Below are 27,104 nucleotides of genomic sequence, written 5' to 3'. Positions count from 1 at the left end.
GCAAAGAAGTTGCAAGCAGTCCTCCCTGCTTTCCTTTGCACTAGATGTGAAGTCATGACTAAGAAGCAACGCCTCCAAAAAATTACAAAATCATACAGCAACTCAAGCAGCAGAAATGCAGAAGTGATCACTCCTTTGGTATCACAGATCTGTAGGGCTGTTTGCTGCTGTAGACAAAGCAGGCAATTGCTTGGGGACAGCAAAGCAAAGCAAGTCCCATTTCCCCTACAAAAGAATCTTTGAAATTCAGGATTTCTTCTTCTGCCAAAGAGTAGGTTCAGATGCATTGGGCAGCAGGTTCTGCTGCTGGGGCAGTCCTCACCCAGCACCTGTAGGAGCTGAATCCTCACCCCAATCAACAGCAGCACAATTTCTGTCTTTTAAATGGTCAGAAAAACAACAAAGCACAGGACCAAAATCCCCAAACTATGTTATATTTTACTACTTTGTTTTCGTGAAACTACTATTTAAGCTGCACTGGCCTAAGCAGTTTACAGAAATTATCACCACTTCAGCCTCCAAGTCTCCTCTGCAGGCATTCTGGCTACTGCAGCGTCATCAGTGCACTGTAGCATCCCTCAGGGCTTCCTGTATTGGTCTTCAAATTGTCTCCATGGATTTAATTTGCAGATTAAAACTTCTGCTGCAAACAAGACCATTGATAATTAAAAAAATGTTTTCATGGATTTATCTGTGAACAAGCCAAGCAGATGATTTTGCCACTTTTCATCCCCTATCCTACAAGGGCCTAGTTCTTTCCCTGCTATGCCCTAGAAAAGATTTATAAGTCATTCCTGTGGGTTTCTTATGTACCTAGCAACTTGTAGAAATGGAAGTAGTTCCTCCAGCAGGCAGCAGAACTCAGCAGGTAGGACACAGTGAAAGACACACACAAATTCAGGAGCCTATTTGCCATTTCTGCCTGGCAAGTCTGATAGAATCAGCATTATGTAAAAATAGGATGCTTCTTGTGCAATTTCCATTGTACATATCACCAGAACGCACACCCCAAATGTACCAGCATTTGAAATTCAAGATATTGATGTCTCCGTTTCCCAGCCTGCAGAGAGTTGATGAGATTTATCATTGCTGACAGAAGAGCTCCATAAATGTTGTTGATAACATACAGGCCCTGTTTTGCACATTCCTTCAATTTTCTCTAAAACCCTTGGAAGCTGTTTTGACTACAGTACCTAATAACTGAGCATTAAGTGTCTGGATGTTAATTAAAAAACAGGAATCATAGTATTGACTTTTCAACTTTGACAGCACAGCCATTCTACCTAGCCACCCGTTATCAAGGATCATTATTTTAATACTGACTGAAGCACACCTAACTCCCATGGGGTTACTCCAAAATCCTCTCTAAAATGGAGACATAATTTCCTCTTAAATAGTTAATCAACTTGCCAATATTTTCATCACGTCCATTTCACTATCACTGAAAACCTCGCCTTGCCTGTTCAACTTTAATTTTATAAGAGCTGTGTATTACATTTCAGCCCCATATAAGTAACATACAGGAGGAGAACATGTTTTAGCTAATTAATGCTTCTGTAACTAGAGTTGAAAAATAACCATCAAATATTTATATAATTGTTACACTAAGAGGCCCCCAAAGAAGTATTGTCTTCTTCTGAGTGCTGTACTAAGAGAGAGTGAAACACAAAGTCCTAAGACCTAGAGGACAAAAGACCCCAGTCTCTTTCCAATACTATATTACTCTGGTATGCATTCTCACTGGCTTCGGGAGATGTTCATTAACATGGATAAAGGTCTTGGACTCCTATTAAATTTCCCTATCCTTTTAAAATTAATGTTATCTACTAATAAGCTTTCCACTGCACTTTAGAAGAATGAATATTTTGAGACAACTATGACATTCACACTGAGTACCTGCAAGATGTCTCATATGTGCTAAGGGCATGAGATACTTCTATTGGAATTATCCACAAATCATATTGATAGATTTTGGAAAAAGACATCACTTTTTCAGGCTCTTAAATACTACTAAATTAAGCAATATCCATAACCTTTTAACTAAAAGTCAAAATATTCTATATAAAAAAAAAATGTTTTGGCAAGAAAAAAAAGGTCTACCCAAATATATTGAACTCTTGGCCATTGGAATTCCACTTTTTCACAATGAAAAGTATTAACATTAAAATAAGCTACATATGACATAAATGTGATGCTAGGGAATATAGCAGACCCAAGAAAACAGCTCATATAGCAAGAATGTTGATGGCACTGCTCAACAGAAACCTCCTCAGCTACAGGTAGGGATAGGAAGAAACAGGAAAAGAAAAAGACCCTCTGCATTGAATAATTTATCATGATATTATTTTGGCTACTCTGATCTTTTACAGCTGAGAGAAGATAAAATTCTTCTTCCACTGGCAAACAGGGAGCACCTTAGTGCCACAAAACAGTGCAATTCAATCCCATAGATAAAATCTAGCTGCAGCTTATCTTTAGTTCAGGATCGGGTGGTGGGAGGTGGGGATGTTGATTAATCAGTTGGTTCATTGGTTGGGGGGTGGAGGTTGTTTGGGTTTGCCTTTTTTAGGGGGAAGTTTGTTTGATTTATTAGGGTTTAATTTGGGGTTTTGGTTGGTTGTTGTGGGATTTTTCCCGCAAAAATTCAAAAACATGCCTTGCAATATTAAGCAGAAAAATCCAGTCACAACCAGTCATCACTACTGTTGTTATCAACAGCACTGCACAAGCTGATACACTGAGGACCTTAAGGACTTCCTTGCCTCAAAGCCTAATGTTAGCCAACAGAGTTTAATGAGACATCCTTAAAATTATGCTAGCTCTAAAATTCAAGTTAGATGAGTTTCTTGGAGGGTAGTTTACAATTGGTTTTAAAATTGTTATCATCTTCCCCTTAAAAGATATTTTTCCTCTTCTAAATGCTATTTAGCAAAGTACATTTCATTTCCAATGTGCTCAAAAATGATCCTACTTTGTCAGAATGCCAAGATGCATCTCCAACGTCATCTTATTCTATTCCTATTATGCTTTGCCATACATAATACTAATTGAATACAGTACAAGTTGCATTTGCAGTCATTAAAGCAGCAGTACAACTCAAATTTAAGCGAACTACTGTTGCTCCACATTAGGTGAAACACAACAGTATGGTATTTATTACCCTTCCTGGGAACTGAGGTGGAATATTTGAGGGTACTCTTAAGGTGACCTATCTCAGCGATTCTTTGTGTATCTTATGCAAAATTTGACTTGTGCCACTAGTGTTAAATAGAGTTTATTTAAAGAGGATTGTCATGGCTCTGACAGCTAGCTCACAAGGGTAAATGTGACCTGCTGGCATTCCATCACAGTTTACAAAGACATGCCAAAGAATCTGGTTTCTGGCATGGACATCTTGGAAAAATAGTTTTACTGCACTTTTAACTGTGTTTCTTTGAAGCAGAGGAAGCAAATCCTGCAAATGCTTAACACTATGCAGATTAGCAGAAGTGTTTACAGGATCTGTATTAGTAGGGTCTATATTAATCACTATGTGATATTGTGAAACACAAGGTAGTTAATTCTACATACACATGCAAGAGTATATTTTATCTAACTTCATAGACTGGTCAAACAGGCCAGTCACAGATAGAAACGTTATTTTTACTCATAGCAAACTATGCAAACCAGTAGTTCTGCGTTGCTAAGCTGCTGTCATCAGATGTGAATAGGGAGTTTCCTCTTCTGTTCTATTCTTTCCACCAAATATCACTTCCACACAACCCTAATTTAGGCTAATTCAATTGTTTTCATGGGCATAGGCTACACTGGACCACCCAAATGTTTTGATTTGAAAAGAAGGTAACCAGCCAAAGTGCTCCTTGAACTTGATCTGCCATTTGTCATCTCTGACACATGGAACATCACGTCTGAAAGTTGACAGTGGCAGTATTTGGTGTAACATGTGAATACATGCTATGGATCAGGTATGACTTTACCAGGGAGCATAGTAAGAAGGCTGTCAAATATTACAACCACCCATCATTATGGGTACTCAATTTGACACTAAAGAGGAAAGAGTTGTAACCTTCAACTTCGTGCACATTGCCTTCATTGTGCACGTTTTCTTGGATATGCAAAATAATATCTCGGTTTAAAAACAGGAAAACAAAACCCCCCAAAAAACCACAAAAAAACCTAAAAGGGTTATATTGAGAACAATGTTTCTCTGCAGGACAGCAATAACAATTGATAGAAAGTTATAAGGAAGTTGGAAACTAGTCAAAAATTCCTAATTCACAAATAATAACTGGGTAGATATGGAGACAGACCATAATCTTGCCTATTATCCATATATTCAAAAAAGAGTAATACTTCCCTCTCCACATACACATTATATATCTTCATATATTTTCTTGTCTATATTCTTTTAAACAAAGAATTGACAATACAAATTAGAAAGGTGTTTGTCCCTAGTTACTCAGCATATAGCAACCATAGTAACATCATATGTTAACAAACTAACATCACGGAAATTCCTACTTCTTCAAAGAGACAGTTGGAGAAACAAAGATTTTTAAATTGTCATAATGCTCTCCTGTGTTCCTAGAGATGAACTTCCTGATCTTTAAATAGCTGTAGCCTACAAAAGCAGCTTCTAGAGGAACTCCAGTACCCTGTGAGTTTAGTAGACTGAGCATCCCGATGTGAAAGATGCTGTGCTTAATTCATTTAGGCTAAGCTTGATTAGACAACTTGTGTGTTGGGAGAGCAGGATTGAATACATATACATACACACATACAGGTACAGAAGTGATGAGATTGCATTTTTTTAAAAATTTTCAAAATCAATTAATTTTTCTTATAAAAGAACTGGTCACAAAATAATTTCCTCAGAACATTTCCAGTTCATTTACAAAAAGCCTTTTCCTCTTCAGAAGGAAAACCGTGACAAAAAAATTTGTTCTTTGACCAGCTCTCTATGACATCATTTATTACTTTGTATATTATTTAAGGGTGCACATCATCACTTGGAAGGGGTCTGAACCAGAATTCAAATCCAGCTGGACTTTGCATAAGTAATGAGTCAAAAAATCAAATCCAAATCTCCTGCTAGACTTTTCAGGTTCTGATGAAATTCATAACTGAAAGAGGTCTCCAAAAACAGTTGTTCTCATGGGGTTTATGCAATTTGTATTAAAATCATAGCAGTAAGATTGTCATGTGTTAGCAGTATTGAAACCTAACCTCAATGCTTAGTATAAAAGAATCAGGATCTGAGATCACTTTTTTTCTGTCCAGTGCAAGGATGGTTCAGTCAGGCTGTGCAGTGAAATACAACCCATAGCCACCTGCAACTTAGCAAACTGAGCAAGGAAAACGTTAAGAGCCAAAAGGCTTTTCTAATTCTTTCTATTCCTGCCAATGATTTAATGTGTATACACTATGCCAGGTCAGCTAGACTCAAATTTTCAGATGCAATCTGTGATTTGGTCCATGTTCTGGAAGTGTTGACTGGTTGCACTGAAAGCAATATGAGCTGTAAGTTCTCAGCACCTCTGAAAAGAAGCCCTAAGTTTCTTAAATTTGGTGTCAAAACCAATAGAACACCTAAAACTAGAACACAGCAGGGACTTGACTTCAACAGAAATAAATATCCGTGGCTTTCGAAGAGGTCCAGAGGAATAGCACAGAGCTCAGTGCATCAACATGGGGTTTGGAAGACACGTGCTCAATTGACCGACTACCTGCAGTCAAGTAACCTAACCACAGCTCCCAGCTGATATTACCATAACACTATCCAACATCATGCACATATGGGGAGAATAAATACATTAAAGGCTGGGAGGTTCTCCTGTTGCAGCATAGGAGCTGTTCATTTTGTGGGTAGCGTGAAGAAATGACAACATTTGCGCATGGCTGAGGAAAGCTAAGAGTCGCACTGAAAATCACCAGGTTATTCTGAGGAAATATGAAATGCCTCAACAGTGCTTTGTATTCCATCAAATTACTTAAGAGAGCCTTTCTTCATTTTAACAATACTAAAATGTAAAAACTATTTTTTTTTGTAAGAAAAGTGTGTTCATCGCACGCCATAAGAACATTTAGATGAATGCGTTTTCTACTGAAAATTGGAATTGCTACTCAATAGTGCCCTAATCAACAATAACAACCACATATTTCCCAGGCAGTAGGAACCAAGCAACACAGAAACACCCCCATCATCTTCTCCTTGGCTTTACACCATATTTTAGGCATGCATAAAGTAGCTCGTACAACATATTTCTGCAGTACCCTAATTAGGGGTTGCAGTGGTGGCAGGGTTTGACCCATGGATGCTGAGTACTGAACTACTGTTGAGCAGTAACAAGCTGTCTTCAGGATTAGCCCCTCAAGCTGGCCATGAGACAGACCTCCGGCACATCCTACCCTTGTGCAGCTGCAGAAGCAGCCGTGGGGGAGTCAGTGAGGCTGTAAAGTGGCACTTATTTGTAAAAGATGGCACAGGTGTGATTTGCCTCTCAGTTAACATTGATGCAGGGCAGGAATGAAGGCAGGCCGGGCCCGGCCCTCACGCATGGCCACAGCTGGGCTGCTGGCCTCCCCACCAGAGGAGAGGGGGCAGCCATGCTCTGGGCACCCAGTCACCCCGCACAGCCGGCCACGGTCACGGCCTGTACGTAGCCACCTCCGACACCCAGGTGGCCGTTACCCATCGGGACACCCAGTGCGAGAAGCAAGTCTCTCCCTCTTACCTCAGGGTCTTTCTCTATCTCCAGCCCCGCTTGCACCAGGTTGTGTTCATATTCCTCCCGCTGCATCCGCTTCTCCTCCTCCAGGGTGTCCAGCGGGCTGAGCTCGATCACCTCCACCCCTGGTGGCCCCGGCAGGGCACACTGGCCACCGTCCTGCTGCTGTGGCTCAGCACGGCCCTTCCCAGTCCCTCCATTCGAAACCAGGGCCAAGGGGGCAGATCCGCGTGTAGGCTCTGGTGAGCCCGCGCCGGGCAGGTGCCGAGCAAGGCGTTTTCGGTAGTGGTAGGCTAACACGTAGTCGACCTTTCTCTTGCTGTGCCTGAATAGCGTGCCGTCCGGGGACGCCTGGTCCGCGGCCCCTCCTTGCGTCCCATCCAGGTAATTGTTTATAATCTGGGAGAGAAACACACGAGTCTCACAGACAAGAAAGCCAAAAAGCCCAGGAAGCTGGCAGGCGCAGGGTCTGCCTCCACACAAGGATGTAAAGCTGCACAGAGTCAAAATGGGAGGTCAGCCAGGGTAGGTATGACCTACAAACATGCACCAGCCAGATTGCCACCCTGACCTCTTCCAACTGTAAACAAACGATAGTGGCTAAAGATAACAGCCTTATCTCAACACGTGGGATACCTACCTGACCGGCAGGCAGGGGGCACGCGCCAACGCTGTCTCTGCCCTGCACATACACAGACCGTATAGGAGAAGACACCCACGTTTTGAAATGGGATGGAGCAGTGAGAATAAGAATCACATTGCAGACCGGGATATGGGAAAGGATGTTCTGTGGAACAAAGCTGCACAGGGGAAGGAAGGAAGGAAGGAAGGAAGGAAGGAAAAAAACTGTGTGTGGGAAGAAACTGATCTGAACTAGAACAGGAGCAATATCCTTGGTGCACTAAAAGGGCAAGAAGGGTAGAGCTGGACAGAAACGTTTGGAAAATACCAGGTATTAGAGAGGATATGCCCCATGGATGGCTAAATGATGATAGCTGACCTGTATTTTAACGTCTGATGAAAACACTATGTGATTGGATAGTAACATTGCAAGTTGGAATCAATGACTGATATCATTCACATCACCTATGTTGTACTCAGTCACCTGCCTCCTCGTCTCCGCTCTACAAACCTTTCTGGGATGAAGATGACCCAGTACTAACCCCTGCCCATCGCACCCCACCCTGGACAGCAGTTCTGCATCACCCATATTGAACGCCGATACCAAATGTAAGGTATTCACTTTCACTTCTCATTCACTAAGATATCCCATACCTTTCCAAAACTGTTACCATCCACCATTTCCAGCTCAATGCTGTAGCTGAAAGCCCTTCACAGAGCTATCTACAATGTCATTCATTAGCGTGACACCAGCCCTCCAGTAACTGGGGAACAAGATACAAGCAAATAAATAGGGTCAACCTGATCCAAAGCAATCAGCCCATAACTTAATTCCAGACATTTATGGTTCCCATAGGTGGCTATACAACCAAAATCTTGACAGGTACCAATTACAGATTTCTTTCTCTCCTTGTCTCCCTTTCCATTACTGGTAGTCCTGAATGCAAAGTTAACCAAGCATGCTGTACAGCAATTTTCTTGTTTGTTAACACAACGTGAATTTTTGAAAGTATTATATAAATGTGCATATTATTATATACCCCAGCATCTCCCAAATTCTTGTTTTTCACTACTTTGCTTGACTTAGTTTCCCACAAAGTAGTTTCAATCACCATATCACTAAATAAATCTTGGTTTTATATGCATGTCACATCCTTCATTCTTCCACAAAATTATCACCAAATAATCTGTTCTGCACATTACACTTATCACACACTTTATGTGTAAAGTGTATGTATAGTCCCTTTAGGCATATATAAACTTACACTCAGCACTACGTTCTGGCAGAATATAAAACTGCTTGGGAGACAGCATCTTATTGCAATTCCTCATTTCCTAGTTAGATACATTTTCATGTAGTACTCACAGGCAGTCCATGCAAACCTCCTGGATCCATCTCTGCCACAGTGAAGAAAAACCCGTTGCAGATTTCTACTCTCCTTTCCAGAGAGTTTTACGCTATACAGCACAGAAGTAATGATGTCACCACCACCAGGTCACTGGCACAACAAAATGCATTAGCTGACTCTAAAGAAGACGAGCTTTAAGCATCCTCTCCTCCCTGACTGGAAAGTGCGGACAGAAATGAGAAGCACAAACAAAAGGCAGGAGAGGGAGCAAGGAGGTTGGAGAACATGAAAAGTCACAAACAGCTTTTCCTGTTTATTACTGTCCGTAGCCAGCTGCCACATCCCAGCCACCCGAGAGAGCACCATAGCAACATTTGATGTTGCTGGAGTTACACAGAATAATAGCTAAGGAGATACAACGACATCTCGCTCTCCCTCCCTGTTGACATTTTTCTCACTCTTAGCAGTAAAGTGCCATCCCCATTATTGTGGGCATCTAGTGCATAGAAAACAAATCAAAATTCCCAAAGATTTTAGTAAGGACATTTTCCGGCCCTAAATTTGCACTGCTTTCCTCACTGTATGATATTCTGGCACAAGAAGACCTTGTTAGGGAGGAACACAAATAAGTTACAACTTCCAAAATGCCACTGAAGGAACTATCAAGATTTTTCTCCCCTCCTCTCACAGCCATTGTGTCACTTTTAGTCAGAATCAGTGATTTAAATTACCATCTTCAGTCCCACATCGCTTCTTGACGCTTCCAAGACAAGTAGCCAGCACACCAAGCATTAAAAATAGGAAGGTAGAATTGGCATGTCATGACAATTTTATTCTAGTCCTTGAATAACCAACATATCACTACAAACATATCCTAGGAGGTATCTCCTCTAACAACAGCTCTGCCCTGCAGACCACAGCCACACTACACTTAACACCTTCCAATCCAGCCTACACTAACACCTGGGCACATGCTGGCCCAGGGTTTGCACAGGGATAGCCAATTTAGTCATCAGCCTGCAGACCTTTTCCTATGCTAGGGTTAATAATAGCAACCCTCCTGTTACTGCTCTGAAGGATTTTGGCTGAAGTAAATTATTAAGAAAAGCTTGGTGAAACTTTTATGGTAGCAATTAGTTCCTACTGTACACTAAGAAAGTCTCCTGAACTACTTAAGGTTGTAGTATCAGTTTACTTGCATAGTCACTTTTCCCAGTGTGGATTTGCCTAACCCACAGGAAGAGGGCACCATGCTCTGCTGACTCTCTTCAAAGCCTCTTCTTCATCCCAAAGATGTTAGTCATAAATCAATGAACATAAAATTCTGCTTACAGAACTGCTGAAGGATCCCGTACAGCTCGGTGCTTCAAAAGCTCCGTTGATCCTGCTGCCGTGCAAGGAAGACTGGTTTTGAGGGACTGTGAGGTATTTGCTGTTGTATGTTGAAAAACAGTTCCTTGCTGATTTTGCTGTCTTCTGTCCATTCAGAGTTGGGTGTGAGGAGGCTAGAGGAAAGTCTGAGAATAAGAGATAAGTACTGTTATATAAAACAGGTTTTGTGCAGGCAGTTTCCTAAAGGAATGGGAAATACTGCAGTTAATAGATACCATCCAATTTCAGATGCTGCGCCTTGCGGGGTGCATACAACTCCAGACAGGTACTTACCTGCGTGAACTGCTGGGAAAGGGGAACCATGATACAATTCTGCACTTAGCTCAGCACTGCCCTGGTTGATCAATAGCGTTTGTACTCCTGCACTTCAGTCATGAGGTTAGAAGCTGGAAAGTCTGTGCTTTTCTGCTAGGTAAGCAACCCAAGGACATGAGCAACTGGGTGTCCTCAGCACCTGCGCCCTGGTTCTCTGGGTGCAGCGTTCACACCAGGTGGAAGCCAAATGACCTCAAACAAACCGAGTCACTTTTGCTTACGGCTTACAACTAGATCTGAAATGGAGCGTGTTTCAGTTCTAGTGTGATGTAAACTAATGTAGCAGCATCAGGTACAGGTACAAACTTCTGGCTAACGGTCTTTCTCCCCTAAGAACTCTTAACTTTTGGATATCTCATGGTGTGATATTCTCATAAAGCACAATGAGTTTATACCTCATGTTTTGGCTTGAAAGACTAATGTCTTGAACCCGTTAGTTTTAGATGTGTTCCCTGTCTCTTGTATTGACAAATTATACGGTGCCAATGCAGCGTAGTGGAGGGTCTGGAGGGGGTAGGCAGTGACATGACACTCCCTGTTCCCTGCCACCACTGGTAAGCTGTATCTGTGCCATAGAGCAGGGTACAGCAACAGAAGAATATGAGACGAATGCTCGGTCACGGGTAGGAAACGCAGAAAGTCAGTCCCATACAGGCAGTAGCGCAGCGAAAAAAATGATGATAAAAAGTAATGGGTACAGAAACTGTGTTGACATACAAATGTTTCATACTCTTTCCCCCTCTAGTGGTGCCGTAACTGAAATGGGGTTGATTGATCTTTACCCATAGTTTCTTTGAAATGCTTGTTGAGGTGAAAAATAGTGGCTTGGTCCTTCAAGCATTAGTGTTTTCTACCAGGGAGAAGACATAGGTGTAGCAGACCCATCTGCCCATATAGTTAGCCCCACTACCACTGAAGAGATGAAGCACCATGGCTCTCCAGCCAGAGCTTATTTCTTCCCTAGGAAGAAAAGGTAACTGGAACATTCATAAGCTCCCACATATTCAGGGAGATATTAAATCCATCATATCTCTTCTTGCCTCCTTACTTGGCAATCCTAGTAACGCTGCAGTTCTTTTGCCCCACCTTCACCTTCTGTCTAAGGAAACGAGAAGCTTCAACAGCATGGTATAGTTACTTTCCAGTCTGGGAGGAACTGCCTTACGGGATTTGCTGTACTTTATTATAAGAAAGCAATCTCATTGTTCTCTGCCACAAGAAAGCACTGGGAAATCTGATCAGTTTCTTCTACACCTCCCTTATGGTGATGGAGACAGGGGAAGAGAGAAGGCAGCAATAGCTGTGTCTCTTGCTCAGTGTTCATGCGACTGGAGTGTGTTTCTCCCACTTTGCTGGAACAGCCAACTGGTGGCACAAATACCTTGCATTGCCTCTCCGAAGATGGAGCACTGAAGGAGGTGGCTGTATGCAGGAAGCCTATGGAGTTGAACAGTGATCATCATCTCCAAATAATTAAAGGAAAATCTGAAAGGATCCATTCTTATAGATTGTGATAGCAAAATTTGTCTCTCTGCCTTTTCTTTTTTTGGGGGGCTGGGGTTATGTATTGCTAAAATCTGGAAGCATATTTTCTATTTATTTAATTGAATCCCTTCTTTTTTTCTTTCAAGAGTCTAAGGCAGATGCTGTGTCCTACTGCTAATCTTCTGTGCCCTCTACAGGGACTGATTTTTCTTACCCGCAATCATGAGCTAAAAGAGCAGCCAGCAAAATGCTAAGGAAGGAAATGCTTGGGGAGGGGGAGACCTGACCTCTAAATGTTATGATTATTCTTGTGTTTTTTATGAATAATAGATTAAGGTCCTGCAACGCTTGAACAGTACAGTAGATTGACTCACCAGTCTTCCTTTTCTGATCTCTCGAGGAGACTTACACTTGGTTTACTTTAATGAAGCGCATAATGATGCCACAAGGGAAACTCCAAGGAAAATAAGTAATAAGTGAAGGTTTCGTTCCCAAAGGCTACACACTATGTTTCTCCAGTATTTTCAAACTAAGCCTGGGATATCTCACAAGACCTTCACACAGTCAATTAAAGACCTTTTTTTCTTCCAGTCCTTTTAACTAGGCCTAGGGAAAAAATCTGCAGTCCATTTATAATAAAATGATTTAATTTCCATTACGCTTCCAAACCTTCAGGAACTGTGTCACAACCCTGAGGTTAACACTGGTAAGCTGGTGAGGCAGTCAGGGACTTCCAGTCAGTATAAGTTTTTTGATGGAAATAAAATTTCCATACCTGAATTTGGAGGACTTCTGTTCTCCCAAAAGCTTTTCATCTTCCCAGATCAAACTGACTGAACCAAAATGTTATGTTCTGAATGACTTCCACATTTGACAGTGCTTGCCTGTGGTACTGCAGCGCCTCAGGGGCTTCTGCTTCAGATGCTGCCTGACCTCAATCTACCCTGTAAGTCTTTACGACATCTGGCCTTACATGTTCTCATTCTGTAAATATTCTAGAGGAATTATTATCAATAGAAACAAGCTGTGTGTGTGTGTATGTATGTGCATATATATATTTTTTACACATGCACACATGCATAGCTTTGGTACATACATATATCTCCCCAGAGAACAGCAGCAGAGTGAATCTTGAATTCAACGCAGAAAGCAAATATTCAAGAACTACACTCATTCTAGAAAAATAACCTGGGAGCCATCCCTCCAGTCAAACTTCATTAAGTTGTAAATGGCTTCCAAGGACAAGGTACCTCCAGGACAGAGATCGATGACCAGCTCTCGTTCCAGTGCCAATTCACAGGCAGTAATCATCTACACACTCACTCAGTCTCTCAACACTCCTTTGCTTCGGCTTTTTGTAAACATAAAGGTTGGCTGTATGTGCACCAACTGACCTCACCACTGGACTCGCCAGTTTCTTGTCTGAAGTGCAATGATGAAGCAGCTGCACATACTGCCAAAAGTGGAAGGACTGAGGGAGTGTATTAAAAGACCACACTGCTTGTGAAATCTGCAGTAAGCAAGTCTGCCTAATTAGGAGCTCTGTATTAAATCCCGAGTAACAGCCAGTTACCCAGTCTGAGCGGTCCAGATGATCAGATTATCATAGGCACAACTACTTGCAGAATGCATTGTAAATGGTTTGGCCACCCAGGGCACAGACACTGGCCTTTCATTTATCTTCCTCTCTTTCTACCGAAGTATCAGAAATGGACTGCGCTTCTGAAAGACACCGCAGGCAGAAGTATACCTTGCACAGGCTGCTCTGGAAGGTTGTTCAAAACATCTGCGATTCAGGAGCATTGTTTGGCAAACTTGTCATTTCGTCCACCCTCCAAGTAGGTAGGAAAAAGAACTACTTGAGTTCACTGTTTCTATGTAGCTTGACTTAAACATATCTTCTTTAAAGGAAATATGTATAAATAAGAATACGTACCATGGTTTTACACGTGTTCTTTAGGTCCCCTCCAAGCTAATGACTTCCCAGTTCTGAACATAGAATCACAGAATGGTTTGTGTTGGAAGGGACCTTAAACATCATCTAGTTCCGACCCCGCTGCCACCTAGAGTTGCAGATTTCAATACAGCCAGTCATGTCCGTGTAAGTGCACAAGTATTTTCATTGCACTGCATTTTTTCTTTTTTAAGCTGCCACCCCTTGTCTTTCAAAATACTGCTTGTTATTTAATATTTCAGTTAAGAGTTTCAGACACAAGGGAATGCATGTTAATTAAATAAGCTTTGGTCAAGCTTAAAGGAAACAAGCCATCAAAGGAAATGTTTAGGAATAAATTTTTACGTAGGAAATCCATTCTTCATTCAATATTACTTGAAGGAAAAGGTCCAGCAGGTTTCACCAAAGATAACTTGTATTACTGCAGTGTTCTCAAACTCCTGATTTGAATAAAAGAAGAATAGCATTTGACCATTAAATTTCAGACATCTGATATTTTTTTCTTCAGGACGGTTTAAGAACTAGTTAGCTCTTTAGTCCCCTCCTACTTAACTGTTTTAGCTAAAATCAGTCCCATAACTAAACTTAGCAGTAGGCAGTTCTCTCTATAATGAGTCTTTTTCCTCCAGTTGTATTCTGGGGGCTGGAAAGGAAAGAAGAAGCTGTGTTATGTACAGCCAAATGCTAAGGGGCGACACTGAGATACTGATTCCTACCCAGAGATTCTCCTTGCTGACTGTCCTGGGGGCTCAGGATGTGGCGTTTCAAATGATGTTGGAAGAGGGTCCAGACAGGCAGGTGTACCCAGGCTGGCAAAGGCATTAGGCAGGACGTGTCAGAGGCAGTTTTGCCCTTCCCATCTGCAGTCTGAGAGGTACCGTATGAGCCCTCAAACAGCAGGCTGCAAATTTGGATCTCATGTCTCTTGGTGGAAACTCAGCAGTGGGAGAACAGGTAGGAAGTGGCAAACCTGAAAAATTCTGTTTTCTGCTTCTAGCTCAACTTCTTCTACCCTTCGGTTGCATTCCCAATTTCATTGCCCAGGACGTCTGCCAGCCCAGGGTATATGGCTGGGACAATGTGATAAAGATAGAAAGCAGTGAGGGAATTGTGTGGGACTGTGCTGTCTACCTTAAGTCTTAGCAGGACTGTTCCATCTCTGATCTTATCTTAACACTTCTTATCCTCCAAGCCACACCTATGCTTCCATTTCTCAGAAGCTTCCTCTTAAGTTCCTCTTCTTCATGGTAGGCTTCATAGCCTCTTACCTGAAATTTGCTGTAATTTGTACCATGCTGCATTAGAGAGCATTAGAGACAAACCAAAAAGCCTTGTCTGTCTTTAATTCCTATGATGCTTAAAAGGCACTAATGGTAGTCTTGAGGACTCGGTGGAGGAAATCACTCTCAGCTGTAGCTGTGTTGGGTTTGGTGGAGCTGTGCACAAGAAGTGATTCTGGCAGAAGCTGAGCTTCTTTCCATATCACCATGCACTTTGTTTACTGTATATTAGCAGCTTCCCTGAGTCATTATAGTTTCAAAGTGACTTGTCCATAACCTTCCGGCCCTTTGTCAGTGAATGTGTGTTCACCGATTCTTAGAAGTGTTACTGACAGAATGGATAATAACAATTCTCTTGCAGTTCTTTTAGAGGGGAGGTGGCCTATGGCCATCTGCTCCACCAGGGAAGGTGAGCCTGGAGCAGAGCATGACAGGGCAGAGCAGTGAGTGACCCTGCTGACAGGGAGCCCAGGTGCAGAGCAGCAAGCCCAGGTCAGGGTCAGGGGGAGACAGTGATGAGGGCCAGGCGCAGCGCAGTGACACCCCAGCAAGGCAGCGGTGATGGGGCTGGTCCCAGTCAAGCTGGGAAGCAGAGCTTCGGGGTCTGTCAGGGCCAAACCGGCAAAGGTGAGAGACCAGGTGCAGACACAGCTTAGCTGCAGTGGAGCACAGGCAGGGGCGAGGGGTAAAGCCTCAGCTTAAAAGCAGTTCCCAGGGGAAAGGGAGGCGTGCTCTCACTTCCAGCTTTCCTCACAACAGCTCTGGCTGCTGAAGGAGCTGGGCTTGGACTCAGCCAGCTAAACTCTAACATGGCCACCTAAATGCCTAGAAGGGGGTTGTGCTCTGGGCCCTGACAGTCCGCCCCTGAACTGCTGCCAGAAACAGCATTGCAGCACCTGAAACAGGCAAGGGCAGGCAAGGGGGAGCACAGCTCCTAGCTAGTTTTGACTGGCCTGAATAGTTACAGTCACAGACGCAAATGTAAAGCCTGTGGTTGTGCTCCTTTGGTAGCCCCTAGCCCCAGGAGCCCTCACCTCTGGCGTCAGGAGCAGGAAGAACATACGTGAGCTAATGGAGATGCTCCCTCGCCCCTGGTACACGCCATGAGCCAGAGGGTCTCTTGAGGAGTGGAAGGTTATGAATCTGAATGATCAAGAATGAAGGAAACAGAGTAGACCTGTAGATATAGATGTGGGAACTGCCCTGAGCTGCCTTAATGTTTGCATTGCCCAAAGACTTAATGGAGCTATATCTGCATAATACAACTGTGACTGTGTGTATAACTTTACAGACTCCCCTCCTGTTATTTTTTTAATTCTACTTTACATGCAAAGGTTACAGAAATTACCTGTGTTTTCTGACATAATTTATATATCAGGACTAACTCCAATAGTGAAAGACCTGAGTTGGAAAAAGGACACTGGAATAACTCAACAAAGATCAGCAGTAGGCATTAAATCTAATGGCTCTTTGTACACTATTGTCTGCTATACAAATAATTTTAGGAAGGCGACTGGATGGGAGGGCACAGAAATTGCACCATTTTGTGACCTGTGTGATAGTTCGGAGTTCACAGCAGAGTTACAGCCCCAGAAACAATGAGATGAAGTGGAAACAACCACAGGGCTTTTGACTGTAGCAGTAAAGTAATAGTGACACTATCAGCAGTGAACAATATTCTACACTCGTACACTGGGAACTCAAACACAAAGGTTTTATGCGCTGAGCAAATTTGTTCCTTGTGCATGGGTACTGAAAGCTCACTGCTGCACAGTCTTCTGAAAAAGGGTACTGCTTGCTCCCCCCAATTGCATTGCAATAAGGCAAATGCAGATGGAAGGAGCAGAAGCCCAGCACAAGGCATTTGCCCAATGATTGTCTTTTCCACATGCATCACAACACTGACCCACAGCTGCATTCCTGAGGCTTCGGAAAAAAGAACTATCTCTGAGCTGTATGTATGTAACCTGGGCCACAGATTTTTCTTTTTTTCATTTTTTTTTTTAAATGTCCTCAAAGAAGACAGAGAAGTTCTTTCAAAGTATTCCTGTCTTTGTTCCCCACCCTCTTTCCACCTATTTAACTTCACAGTCAGCAATTAACAATGAAGCAGAAAATAAACTTACCGGACGTGTGTGTTTCCATGTTGCCTGGAGGTCTGGCTGGAAGTTGTGTCAGTGCTAATAGGATGTGGCTATGCTGATTGTGTGCACAATCTGCTTCTGCACTGGCTTAAGCAGTGAACAGCACTAGCAGCTATTTCCATCCTGGCTTGATCCTGCTTTAAGCAAACCACGAACTGAAGCTAATTAGCAAGACCTTCTGTTTTGGTGATTATCGTCACGGAGGAAAGAGAGGGAAAAAGACAAAACTTTCATGACTTGGGAGGCCATGGCGATTCCCTGCTGAAACTTCAGTATCTTGTCTCCATGCTCCATAATGCCTCAACAACCAACATAACAATAGGCATATTTTGTCCTAACTCCCCAGAATGCAGTGGAGAGGGAGTGGAGGAGAGGAAGAAAAAAAGCTAATGCAAAACCAGGGCTCTACAACAGAGCCAGCGCTGTCAAAAAACCCATTATTCAAGGATTAGGCTATCTTGGAGGTGGTTTCTGTGGGGAAGAGTGTCTTTATATCTGCAAAGCTTTACAGTGCTTCCAGGTAGTAGGTAAGTGCAGAAACCTTTTTGTAAGGCTTATCTCAAATACTCAAGTTACCTTACTGCCTGGATGCAGCACTGTCATTCCTGCATGAAATATTCAGGGGATTATCTTGTAATCAACTGTCTAATCAGAACAGGTGATGGATCCTGCTTAGTCTTCAAACTTACCATTTAAACAATGTATTGGGAAGAAAAGTCATTGATGACTATTGCCATATGAGAAGGAGCTTTTATTTCCTAATCATTTGGAGTTCAAATCTTTTCCTTCATTTAGCCTGTTTATGACACTATGACAGTTTCTCCAGTGTGAGAGGGGAAACTGATTTATTCAGTGACTGAATACAGTACTTTTACTAGCTTGTGAATTAAGATCATGCGTTGTGTCGTGACCAGCAAGAATAGCAGTTGTCTATATCACAGAGAGAGGTACTGAAGCACTGTGGCTATGCTAACAGATACTGGGTTTATACAGGGAGTGTGTTGCTGTTGTGTCCCAAAACTTGGGCTTGGTGCTGTAATACTTTTCCAGCAAGGCTAAGGAATGCACACACTGCTTTAAACTCTGGGAAAATTGCCACTAGGTAGTTGTCCTTTTTATGAAAGAGATTTAGGCAGACCAAAGAGAATGAGATTAAATTAGATGACTGTGTTCATCTGTTTACTTCAGCTCAACTGAAGTGACGCGTGAGGAATTTTAGGTGTAACCTACACTAATATTATATATCTGATTTTACTTAAAAGGGAGAGGGGTCAGGAACCCTGACTCCATCTTGAACAGCTTTATACAGGTTAGTCAAACTTTTCTGCACTCCGATTTACCCCTGCCAAAAGGGTAAAAGTAATGATTAGGGTCTTTGTGCATAAAGGGAAGATGAGTAAATTAAAAGTTGCAGATCACTTTAACACTCGCTTTAGTATTTACATAAAATAATGTCTTCAGATAGAAAAAGTTATGTAGCTTTACTCTTCTTAGCCCCTCCTTTGGAATGACATTTCTTAATTTCTAAGTAATGTATCAACAGGTATCGAATACTTATTCTTCTTACCCTTCCAGTATCTTACGTTAATCTCAGAGCTTCATTTAGAAACTGCCTGCAGTTACAAAACAGGGAACAAACTGGACGCCACAGCTTCTGGACTGACTAATCTAAAAAATTATTAGACTGCAGAAATTTTGGGGGAAAAAGTAAATAAAAGAAAGGTGTTCTCAGCTGCAGTGTGTAAAGTCTCACTAGCTCACCAGCAGGTGGGATGCTACCTCATACAGGCTTTTGTTTGTACACTAGTCCATGTATACAAGTTTTGAGGTGGTGTGCCTGTAATTTTTTTTGACTGCAAAACCACCTCACCCATTTGAACAAATTAGCTGCTCTTTGCTTGATAGCTTTGCTCCACAGCTGCGCAGATCTCAGTGTAGTTCATGCTTGCTTGGTACAGTACAATGGTGCAACCACATTAAGCTCCTGGTAACTTTTTGCTAACAAAGTGAAAACAGAGAATACACCAAGGGAAGCAATTGTTGAAGTACTTTTCCCCTTTATTTTTTATAACCAATTAATTTGCTTCCTGGATAAATAGCAATCGTACTGCTTTGTATACAATTATCTCTGGGAGAGGGGAATGAAAATTTGTGGGGAAAATATGCAATTTTATATCCACATTATATGCTGCATCAACTAGATGCTAAAACAGAAAGGCATACCCACTAACTTTGGAATAATACAGGTATGTGGAGCCAGAATCCCTGTGGACACAAAACTGCCTGCACAGGTTCAAACTACTAGCTCCTATAAGCCATAAGGATGGGTCCGTTACAGGCAATACAGTTAGCTCAGGTAATAAATAATATACACAGGAAGCAATACGATAGAAAGCAATATCCAGCTGGTTAAAATGGAACTGGGTCTGTAGTCTATTTTTAAGGACACTTTCCAATGGAGAAAATCATATCTTGATATCACTGTGTTTCCTGAGGTACCTGGCTATGGTGTTAGTTGATAATGCAGAGCTGTGACAAATAATACCAATATACCAGATTGTGTTTCACCTGCTGTAGAGGAGTGGTGCTTGCAAGTCTATAAAAGTTAGCAGAGAGATTATACGCTTTTAATAATTAAGAAGTTATATAAGACTCCTCCCCAAATCCATTTAATGTTCCTGTAAATCTATCCTGTAGCATGCTCAATGATCCAGCCAGTCTTCTGAAGTGTTGGGATGCATTCCGAACCACTGGCAGAAAGACAAAGGCTGAGCTAGCTCAAAACCATCAAGACTCAGAAGCAGTATGTACAAGTTGAAAAACAACGTTCCTCAAAGCCTGGATTCTGCTGGTGAATGCGAACGGAGCAGTCTGATGTACAGGGCTGTCTGATGTGCTGGCACATTACTGCTCTTAGAGTAACCAGCTCTCTACTAAGCAGGTACTTGATCATAGGCTTGATTAAGTTCTTCACTTCTGCCAGGAAAGAATGCTTCTGAAAACAGTAGAGTTGCACTAATTGGAACTGGGCTGCATGAAAGACAATTAAGACCTGCCCAGAGGAAGTCGGAGCCCATTCCGTCCTGGCACCACTAGAGCCTCAGAAGAAAGACAGCTCTTTTGGGGCAGACTGCCTGAAAAAGTTTGATTCTCATGTCAGCAGGTCAAGGCCAATAATGTATGTGCCTTCTCAGTCTGTTAAGGGAGATGCTATAATGTTCCCTTGCTCTTGCTCTTTCTCACTTGTCTGTGTCTATGACAGGATTTCCAAGGAAGAAGCTCCTTCTGGTCTTGGGTGCAACAGGCCTTTGTCTTTGTTTGGAATATGTAAGCACTAGCCAGGCCTGAACAATAACATATTGATCATAGGGAAGTCCACAGAACCCAGTTCTGTAAGAAAAACCAATGAATTCTCATGGGATGCATTGCACACCTGCTTTAGTCCATACACAGGCACGGATGCCTGAAAGCAAAACTGCAACCAAGGAAGGTGAAAAGCCACATAGTATGGGATATATTCTTGAATTAGTGTAAAGTCTTAATACAGTTCTGTTTATCCAATTACGCTGAGCTACCTCTGCTACGAGCTTGGTCCTACAACCAAGCAATATTCCCTTAAATAATCTGGAGCTCCCTAAGAAAAAATAATACTTGCTTTAGTCTGAAAACAAATATCTTTATTTTAGTCTGTTTGTCTCTGGAGACACTCAGATCCGCAAGATTTTTCTTGTTAATTGAGGTAGAAGTGATGACAGCAGGAATGCTTGCCTGTTTGTTGAACAGATCTGACCATCCACTTTGTTGCTGGTGGAAAATACTAGCCGTGCATGTCTCCTTTTCAGAAGTTCAAAACAAGTGTGGATCTGCCTCTGTGCATCTTTCCCATGCCAATAAGGTGGTGCCTGCCACATATGATTATCTGATTAGAAGACCTGTCTGCAGCCGTGAAGCCTTAGGCTGCAATCCTGTCAGCTTTCACGAACTAAGAAGGTCAGTTTGGGTGAGGGCACCGATGGAAACAAAGGGGCAGTCCAGTGATAGTAAGGGGAAGAGGAAGACATTGCCTTTTACCCCCTAACCGCTCCTTTTCTCTAATCCTCCCTGAAACTGCAGGCTGCTGTTCCAAGAGTTGCTTATTTGCAGCTTCAGATGAGCTGCTGTGCAGTTGATCACCTGGGTGACCGAAATCCATCTGTTGGGGAGCTTAATATCTGAAGCCAGACACAAGGAACTAGTGTGTGGATGGAGGAAAACTAGTGGCAGGGATCTACTGCATTAAGTGGTGCTGGTGCCAATTAAAATTTGGGTTGTCTCCCTGGGGTTATTGTGCATAACCATAGCAGAAGAACTAGAGAAGCATAAAAGGCCTGCACTTCTCCTAGCACTGTCCAGCAACAGAGGATGTCTTGAATGAATAATAAAGGAAAAAAGGGCCTACAGTTCAGTATGTGTTGAATCCACAGCTGAATGGCAGAAAAGAAGCAGGGATCTGCCTGGTTCCTCTCAAAAAGGAACACAACTTGCCTTTTTAGTTGAAAGCACAGAGGGAGGTTTTGTTTGCTCCCAAAGGGAGCCATTCATGCAGATGGGGAAGTGTTTTGACCCGTTCAATCATGTGACATTGGCATTCGTGTGAGGAGCAATAGCTTTTCATCTCAAAATTTTCATCCCTGTGACCTAGGGGCAATGGTGAAAATGTCCTCTGAAATGCCTTCCATTTCTACAGATGCCAACCTTAAAATTGCATGAGGTAACCTGACTTCCTGATCTTTTCTTCTAGACTTCTTAGGAGCACTCTTACCCTTCAGGACCTCTATATATGCTTTTCACTACTTTGAGAACACTTCTGCTAGAGCTGGAGAAACTACGCTTTTTTTCTCACCCATAACCTATTAATAAGCCTTAGTGATTCCATCAAAAACATATGGAAAGTTTGGGGGTGCTTTTTTTTTTTTTTTTTTTTTTTTAATAAAACACCTCCTATCTCTATTTACATATATTAATTTTTTAAAAGTTAATTCAATTAGAAGTTTAAATATTCCTTATCTTTCAAAACTGCAAATTGAATGAACTATTTTCCCCCTCTCAAATTTTTAACAAACTAGTACTTCCCAGTGAAACTGCTTGACTGGCACTAGATTCCACTGGGATCAACAACTCTCTGGAAAATTTTCTGTCTTCCATGGCCTGACTAGACCAAGTGGAATTTAGTTACTGCTGCCAGGGATAAATTTAGCAGGATTTAACTCAAACCTGGCACCGACAATCCTGCGTTTGAAAGAACTCTAACTTCTGTAGTTAATGCAACAGATGAAGCTGTGGTACCTGGCAATAAGTGAGATTGCTCATGAGCTTCCTCTTCAAGTTGGTCTGTAGAAGTGCTGAAGTGAACAGATAAGAGCTGTCGCTCCGCCCCACTCACAAGTACTGAGGACTTGCAGAAGTTATGCAGCCTGCCCTCAGCACACAACTTCTTTACATTCAGCTTCAGGAGAAAGATGTATATGCATTGCAGAAAGATACTCGACTGGCTGAGCCACAACCAATATTGTTATAACCGTAACCAGCCGTGGCTATATTATTATAGCCATAACTGTCATTCTCATACTATGAAGTCTAAAGACATAATTACCGTACTCCCTGACTGGAGGGGGAAAAGACAAAAACCCTAAAAGTCCACAGTGTGTCACTAAGGTCTGAAGTAGGGAATGAAAGTGTGATGTCTGGAGACAATGCTAAATACTTTGGGATATGCTCTTTAAGTAGAAGCAACTGTTTCTCTTACTGTGTTGTGGGTTTGCTTTTTTTTTTTTTTTTTTTTAATGATGTTGATTACTTTCCATGGGGAAGATGAAGAATACCATCTGCAATATCTCTTCTATAAACCACCCAAAGAATAATCAGAAAATGCTCTGTTGTGCTAGTAAGTTTTATTGTTTACTATGTTGATACAACGAGTTAGTTAGGATTCTACTGGATAAAATGGTCTATAGAGAGAAAATGAGGCTTGCACTGTAAAGTCCTGTCATTGCAAAACTTGAGATTAAACAAGTGGGCTTCTTGGAAATATTCAGTCTGTACACTTCCGAGTATGGCACTCACACTGCGAGGCAGACGGGATGTAATGCTGCACCACTGTCCCGTTGGCACAGCGGACGGGGACTGTGACTGTGGTGGTTTGAGTGGCTGTACAGCAGCTACACAGGTCTTCCCATTTCCCTGTCTCAACAGAGTATCTGGTATTGCTTCTGCACTTGCCCTAAATGGAAAAAAGAGACACCAAGTTTGAACAGTGCGATTGGAAACCAGGTTCTTCCCTTTGAAACATCCATAGACAACTTTGCCTGGAGTTCAGTCCACTGCTGTAAAACACGAACACAGAAACAGGCATCTGATTCCAGAGTGTGGGGTGTTGGTCAGAAAGTAATGTCTTATGAGCATAAGCATAGCAAAGGAGAGGTGAAGAAACTGGTCACACAAAAAAAAGTCTATAATTTCAAATATCACAGGTGATGTCCAGAGCTATTGTGTTGGCTTCTAAGCACGTATGATTATCAGCTGCATAAAATCATGCATTCAGAAAGCGCTTTATCCCAAATGATGCAAACCATACATCCATTTGTCCTGCTGGTTGCTGTTTTTCCTTGTTCTACTTGTCTGGACACTTCATTAATTTAGACTGAGCTGTAAATGCCTGTAGCTATAAATTTTCATGATGTAAAAACAAATGCCCCCACATCAACCTCTGTTAGAGTACATTTCTTTTTGTGGCCTTGTGCACTTCTTTCTGAGATTAATACAAAAAAAAAAAAATTGCATAGCATCATCAGGGAGGACTTTAGAAAAAACGTACTCAATACCAGCTATAGGAGTATTTAGTTTACTCAATATATAGCCAGATTCATAATATAAAATCTGTAATTTTGGAGGGGAAATTTCAATATATATGGCTTTTTGGCTAAACACCTTAACATTGACTCTGTGGACAGGACAAGAAGTCAAGATTTTTTTTTAATACTTTTATGTATATATTTTTTTTATGAAAGGTAAGTGGTTTTGTTGTTGTTAAAGCTTCCACTCTTATTAAGACTTGTGTAGCAAATGAAGGTCCTTTGCCTCGTAGCTATCTGAGAAACCCAGGTATGTATGCCCTTAATACCTCTCCTTACTGTTCCCATTCTTTTCCCAGTAGTCATGGGAAAGAGACTTATTTTGCTTACTGCCTTAACTAAAGAGAATGCTCAAGGGGCTGGGTGCAAGCCATCTTCTTGACTGCTGCCCTTGTATGCTATAGTTTGGATCGTATGAAGCTTGGTCATCTCACAGCACCTGTCCTGCTACAGTCCAGTCTGGGAAGAGAATGTCATCTTTGGTTCCCAGTCTCAGAGAGATAGAAACATCCAGAAGGGAAGCCATGCTCCTGTTTCAAATGGAAGTTGCCCTAGAAGTTGTAAGCAATGATGTGCAGGAAATTAAAACTTTTGATCTAATTATTGAATAAATGCACAAGACATGTAGAACACAACAGCTTAGTGCTCAGGCTAATAGAGTAGTCACAGAGCTTGTTAGAGCATGGTAGTCAAGTCATAGCACTCAAGTTTAAATGCCTTTTAAAGTATCATGTACCTAAATACCTATTTACACTCTCGTAAATCAGCTTCAAAGCCTGAAGAGGGATATGTGTGCTTAACTGTAGAGTCAGATCTGAAAACCATCTTCACCAATATTAAGATGAATTTATTTATTTATTTTTAATGTAGAAAGGACTAACAAAGGCACTTCACAGTCATTGGTTTCTGATGAGTGATACAAACAAAGCCTTTATGTCTAACATATGCACCTTTTTTTACACTGCCTTTAATAGGGAAAATTCAGCATCATGAAATTACTTTAAGAAGTAAGTGCCAATGAGGTTTACACTGAGTGAATGAATGAGAAGGACAGAAGCTGATGCTTGACTTACTGAAGTGAAGCCATAGGGGAGGCAAAGGTTTCCTTTGTGGAAGGCAGAAAGGGGACAGGGGCAAGTCTTGGGGTAGGGGGGGTTGCTTTTGTTATTTACCTCACAATGGGCAATGGGCACTTCCTTTTCAGCCACACATCCGTTCATATTCCTATACTGCAGTCTTGTACTTACTGGTCGACATTCCACTTCCACACCTGCAAAGGTTTTTTTTTGTTTAAAAAAACAAACAAACAAACAAAAAAACAACAACGTTTGATGCTGGTGACAATTGCTTTTTTTAACTCTTCCCCTTATTATTGAAATTGCTGTTAGTGAGATATCATTACTGGTAAGATCCCTAGCAAGAGAATTAGGTGTGGCTGCCTAGAGTAATTAATGTAGAGCTGTATGACTATATCACACTACAGCCCTAAAATTCCACTAGAAAGCAACATTTCCCTTGTGTTTCTTTTCAATTGACTGCTTTGATTTAAAAGTCAACTTGCCACCTAACATCTGCCTTCTACCTGTTGGCTTCTGTGTTAAATAACTTTCCTTTTAAATATAGGTCAATGGTACACTGGGCAAGCAGGTGCACAGGAAAAAGATGATGTACATGGGAACCCCAACAATCAAACCAGAGAAACAGAGCACCGTGACCTGGCTATTCCTGGGGCTGTTACAGGAGACAGATCCCATTGTTTTGGGATGATGCCCTTCAAGATGAGTCAGTGGGAGCAGCTCACCAGATCACTTTACAGACTGAGGTGGGTCACTGCCTTCAAGACTGTGTGGGACTCCTTACACGATGCTAGGGAAGAACATTTTGGGATTCTACAAGACTCACTTATTGTGGGATTTTTAGAGCCAGAACCAAAGGTGGGGGAAGAGAGGTATTAAGGTGGTTTGGTGAGGAACACGCATGCAAAAATGGATAGATAAAGGCATAAAGGGTGCTGGTTGCATGTTAAACAGCTGCTGGTCCAAACCTGTCTGACCTGGCACTACGTTTTATCACTGCAGTCTGTCCTGTCTTCTTAAAATCCATTTCTAACTACTTCTTCTGTGTGATGGACCCCCAGTTCTGTGCAGATGTGTATCAAGGCATAAGTGCCAGCAACTGGAATTGGACCACAGGTTATAGGGCCTGTGAGTCTAGATTGGCAGGGATGCAGGACCAGTTACTGGACAGAGTGAGTGCCTAACACCACTAAGGACCTTCATCCTGCTCAGCCAGAGGGGAGAGTAGGATAACCATGTGGGTGGTTTTTGCGTTTGCCAGAGTACTGAGTGTTTGTGTGTACACAGAGAATGTGTGTGTGCGTGTTGTATGCATGCATTTGTGTGTGTGCCTACTGAGATACATGCTCAGCTTCACTGTTACCTGGACCTGGGGACATGGAGCTTTGGCAGCCTCACCTCTGTCAGGCTCCTAGATATGACAGCTCCTAACAGTCCTTACTCATGTGCCAAAAAAAAAAAAAAAAAAAAAAAAAAAAGGGAAAAATATAAAATTAGAAAACTAATTCTGTGAAAATCTAAATTTGGGTCAATTGGAACTTTGCCACTGCACTGTCTTCAGTAAGTCATTCTTATACTTGTTTTCCAATACTTTCTGCTCTTAGTGTTAGGTAAATTCTCCCTGGTTCTCTCCATCTAACAAGAAATCCACACAAGAGGCAGTAGGTCTGGATTTGTTACGTGCAAGCTCAGGAAACCTGCAATCTCTCTCCATGAAGTGAGGTTGATTTAATTATGATCTGATAACTGCAGTAGTCAACAGTGACTCTGCTCCTCCACTTCTGAAGGGAACCTCTCCACTGACATGCTCGGACACAGATTAATCCAGAATATTTTGTTTTAGACACTCTTGTCTGTTTTGGTCCACATC

At 42.0% G+C, this 27,104-nt stretch overlaps 2 protein-coding genes across 3 annotated transcripts in view; both read right to left on the bottom strand.

Moving 5' to 3' along the window:
* The window catches only part of ANO2 (anoctamin 2), a 192,231-nt gene extending 174,908 nt beyond the window's left edge, over positions 1–17,323 (bottom strand). Inside the window, exons 1-3 of one of the 2 annotated variants that reach the window (XM_037390413.1) lie at positions 17,251–17,323; positions 10,031–10,215; positions 6,735–7,127 (exon numbers count right to left, since the gene is read on the bottom strand). In XM_037390413.1, the coding sequence (XP_037246310.1) occupies positions 6,735–7,127; positions 10,031–10,215; positions 17,251–17,269 (597 nt within the window). In that variant the 5' untranslated portion in view covers positions 17,270–17,323. Of the gene's footprint in view, positions 1–6,734; positions 7,128–8,715; positions 8,965–10,030; positions 10,216–17,250 lie in introns of those variants that run through there. The other variant, XM_037390414.1, reaches the window with a different exon arrangement.
* Positions 17,324–23,176: 5,853 nt separating this feature from the next.
* VWF (von Willebrand factor) overlaps positions 23,177–27,104 on the bottom strand; it is a 145,445-nt gene continuing 141,517 nt past the window's right edge. The window contains exons 53-54 of the mRNA XM_037389450.1: positions 25,331–25,428; positions 23,177–23,527 (exon numbers count right to left, since the gene is read on the bottom strand). Coding sequence (XP_037245347.1) covers positions 23,339–23,527; positions 25,331–25,428 — 287 coding nt within the window. The 3' untranslated portion in view covers positions 23,177–23,338. The remainder of the gene's footprint in view (positions 23,528–25,330; positions 25,429–27,104) is intronic.

This window comes from Falco rusticolus, chromosome 5, assembly GCF_015220075.1.
Source record: "Falco rusticolus isolate bFalRus1 chromosome 5, bFalRus1.pri, whole genome shotgun sequence".
Lineage (NCBI taxonomy): Eukaryota > Metazoa > Chordata > Aves > Falconiformes > Falconidae > Falco > Falco rusticolus.
The sequence above is the reverse complement of the archived record's forward strand: the minus strand, read 5'-3'. Positions and strand labels throughout refer to the sequence as shown.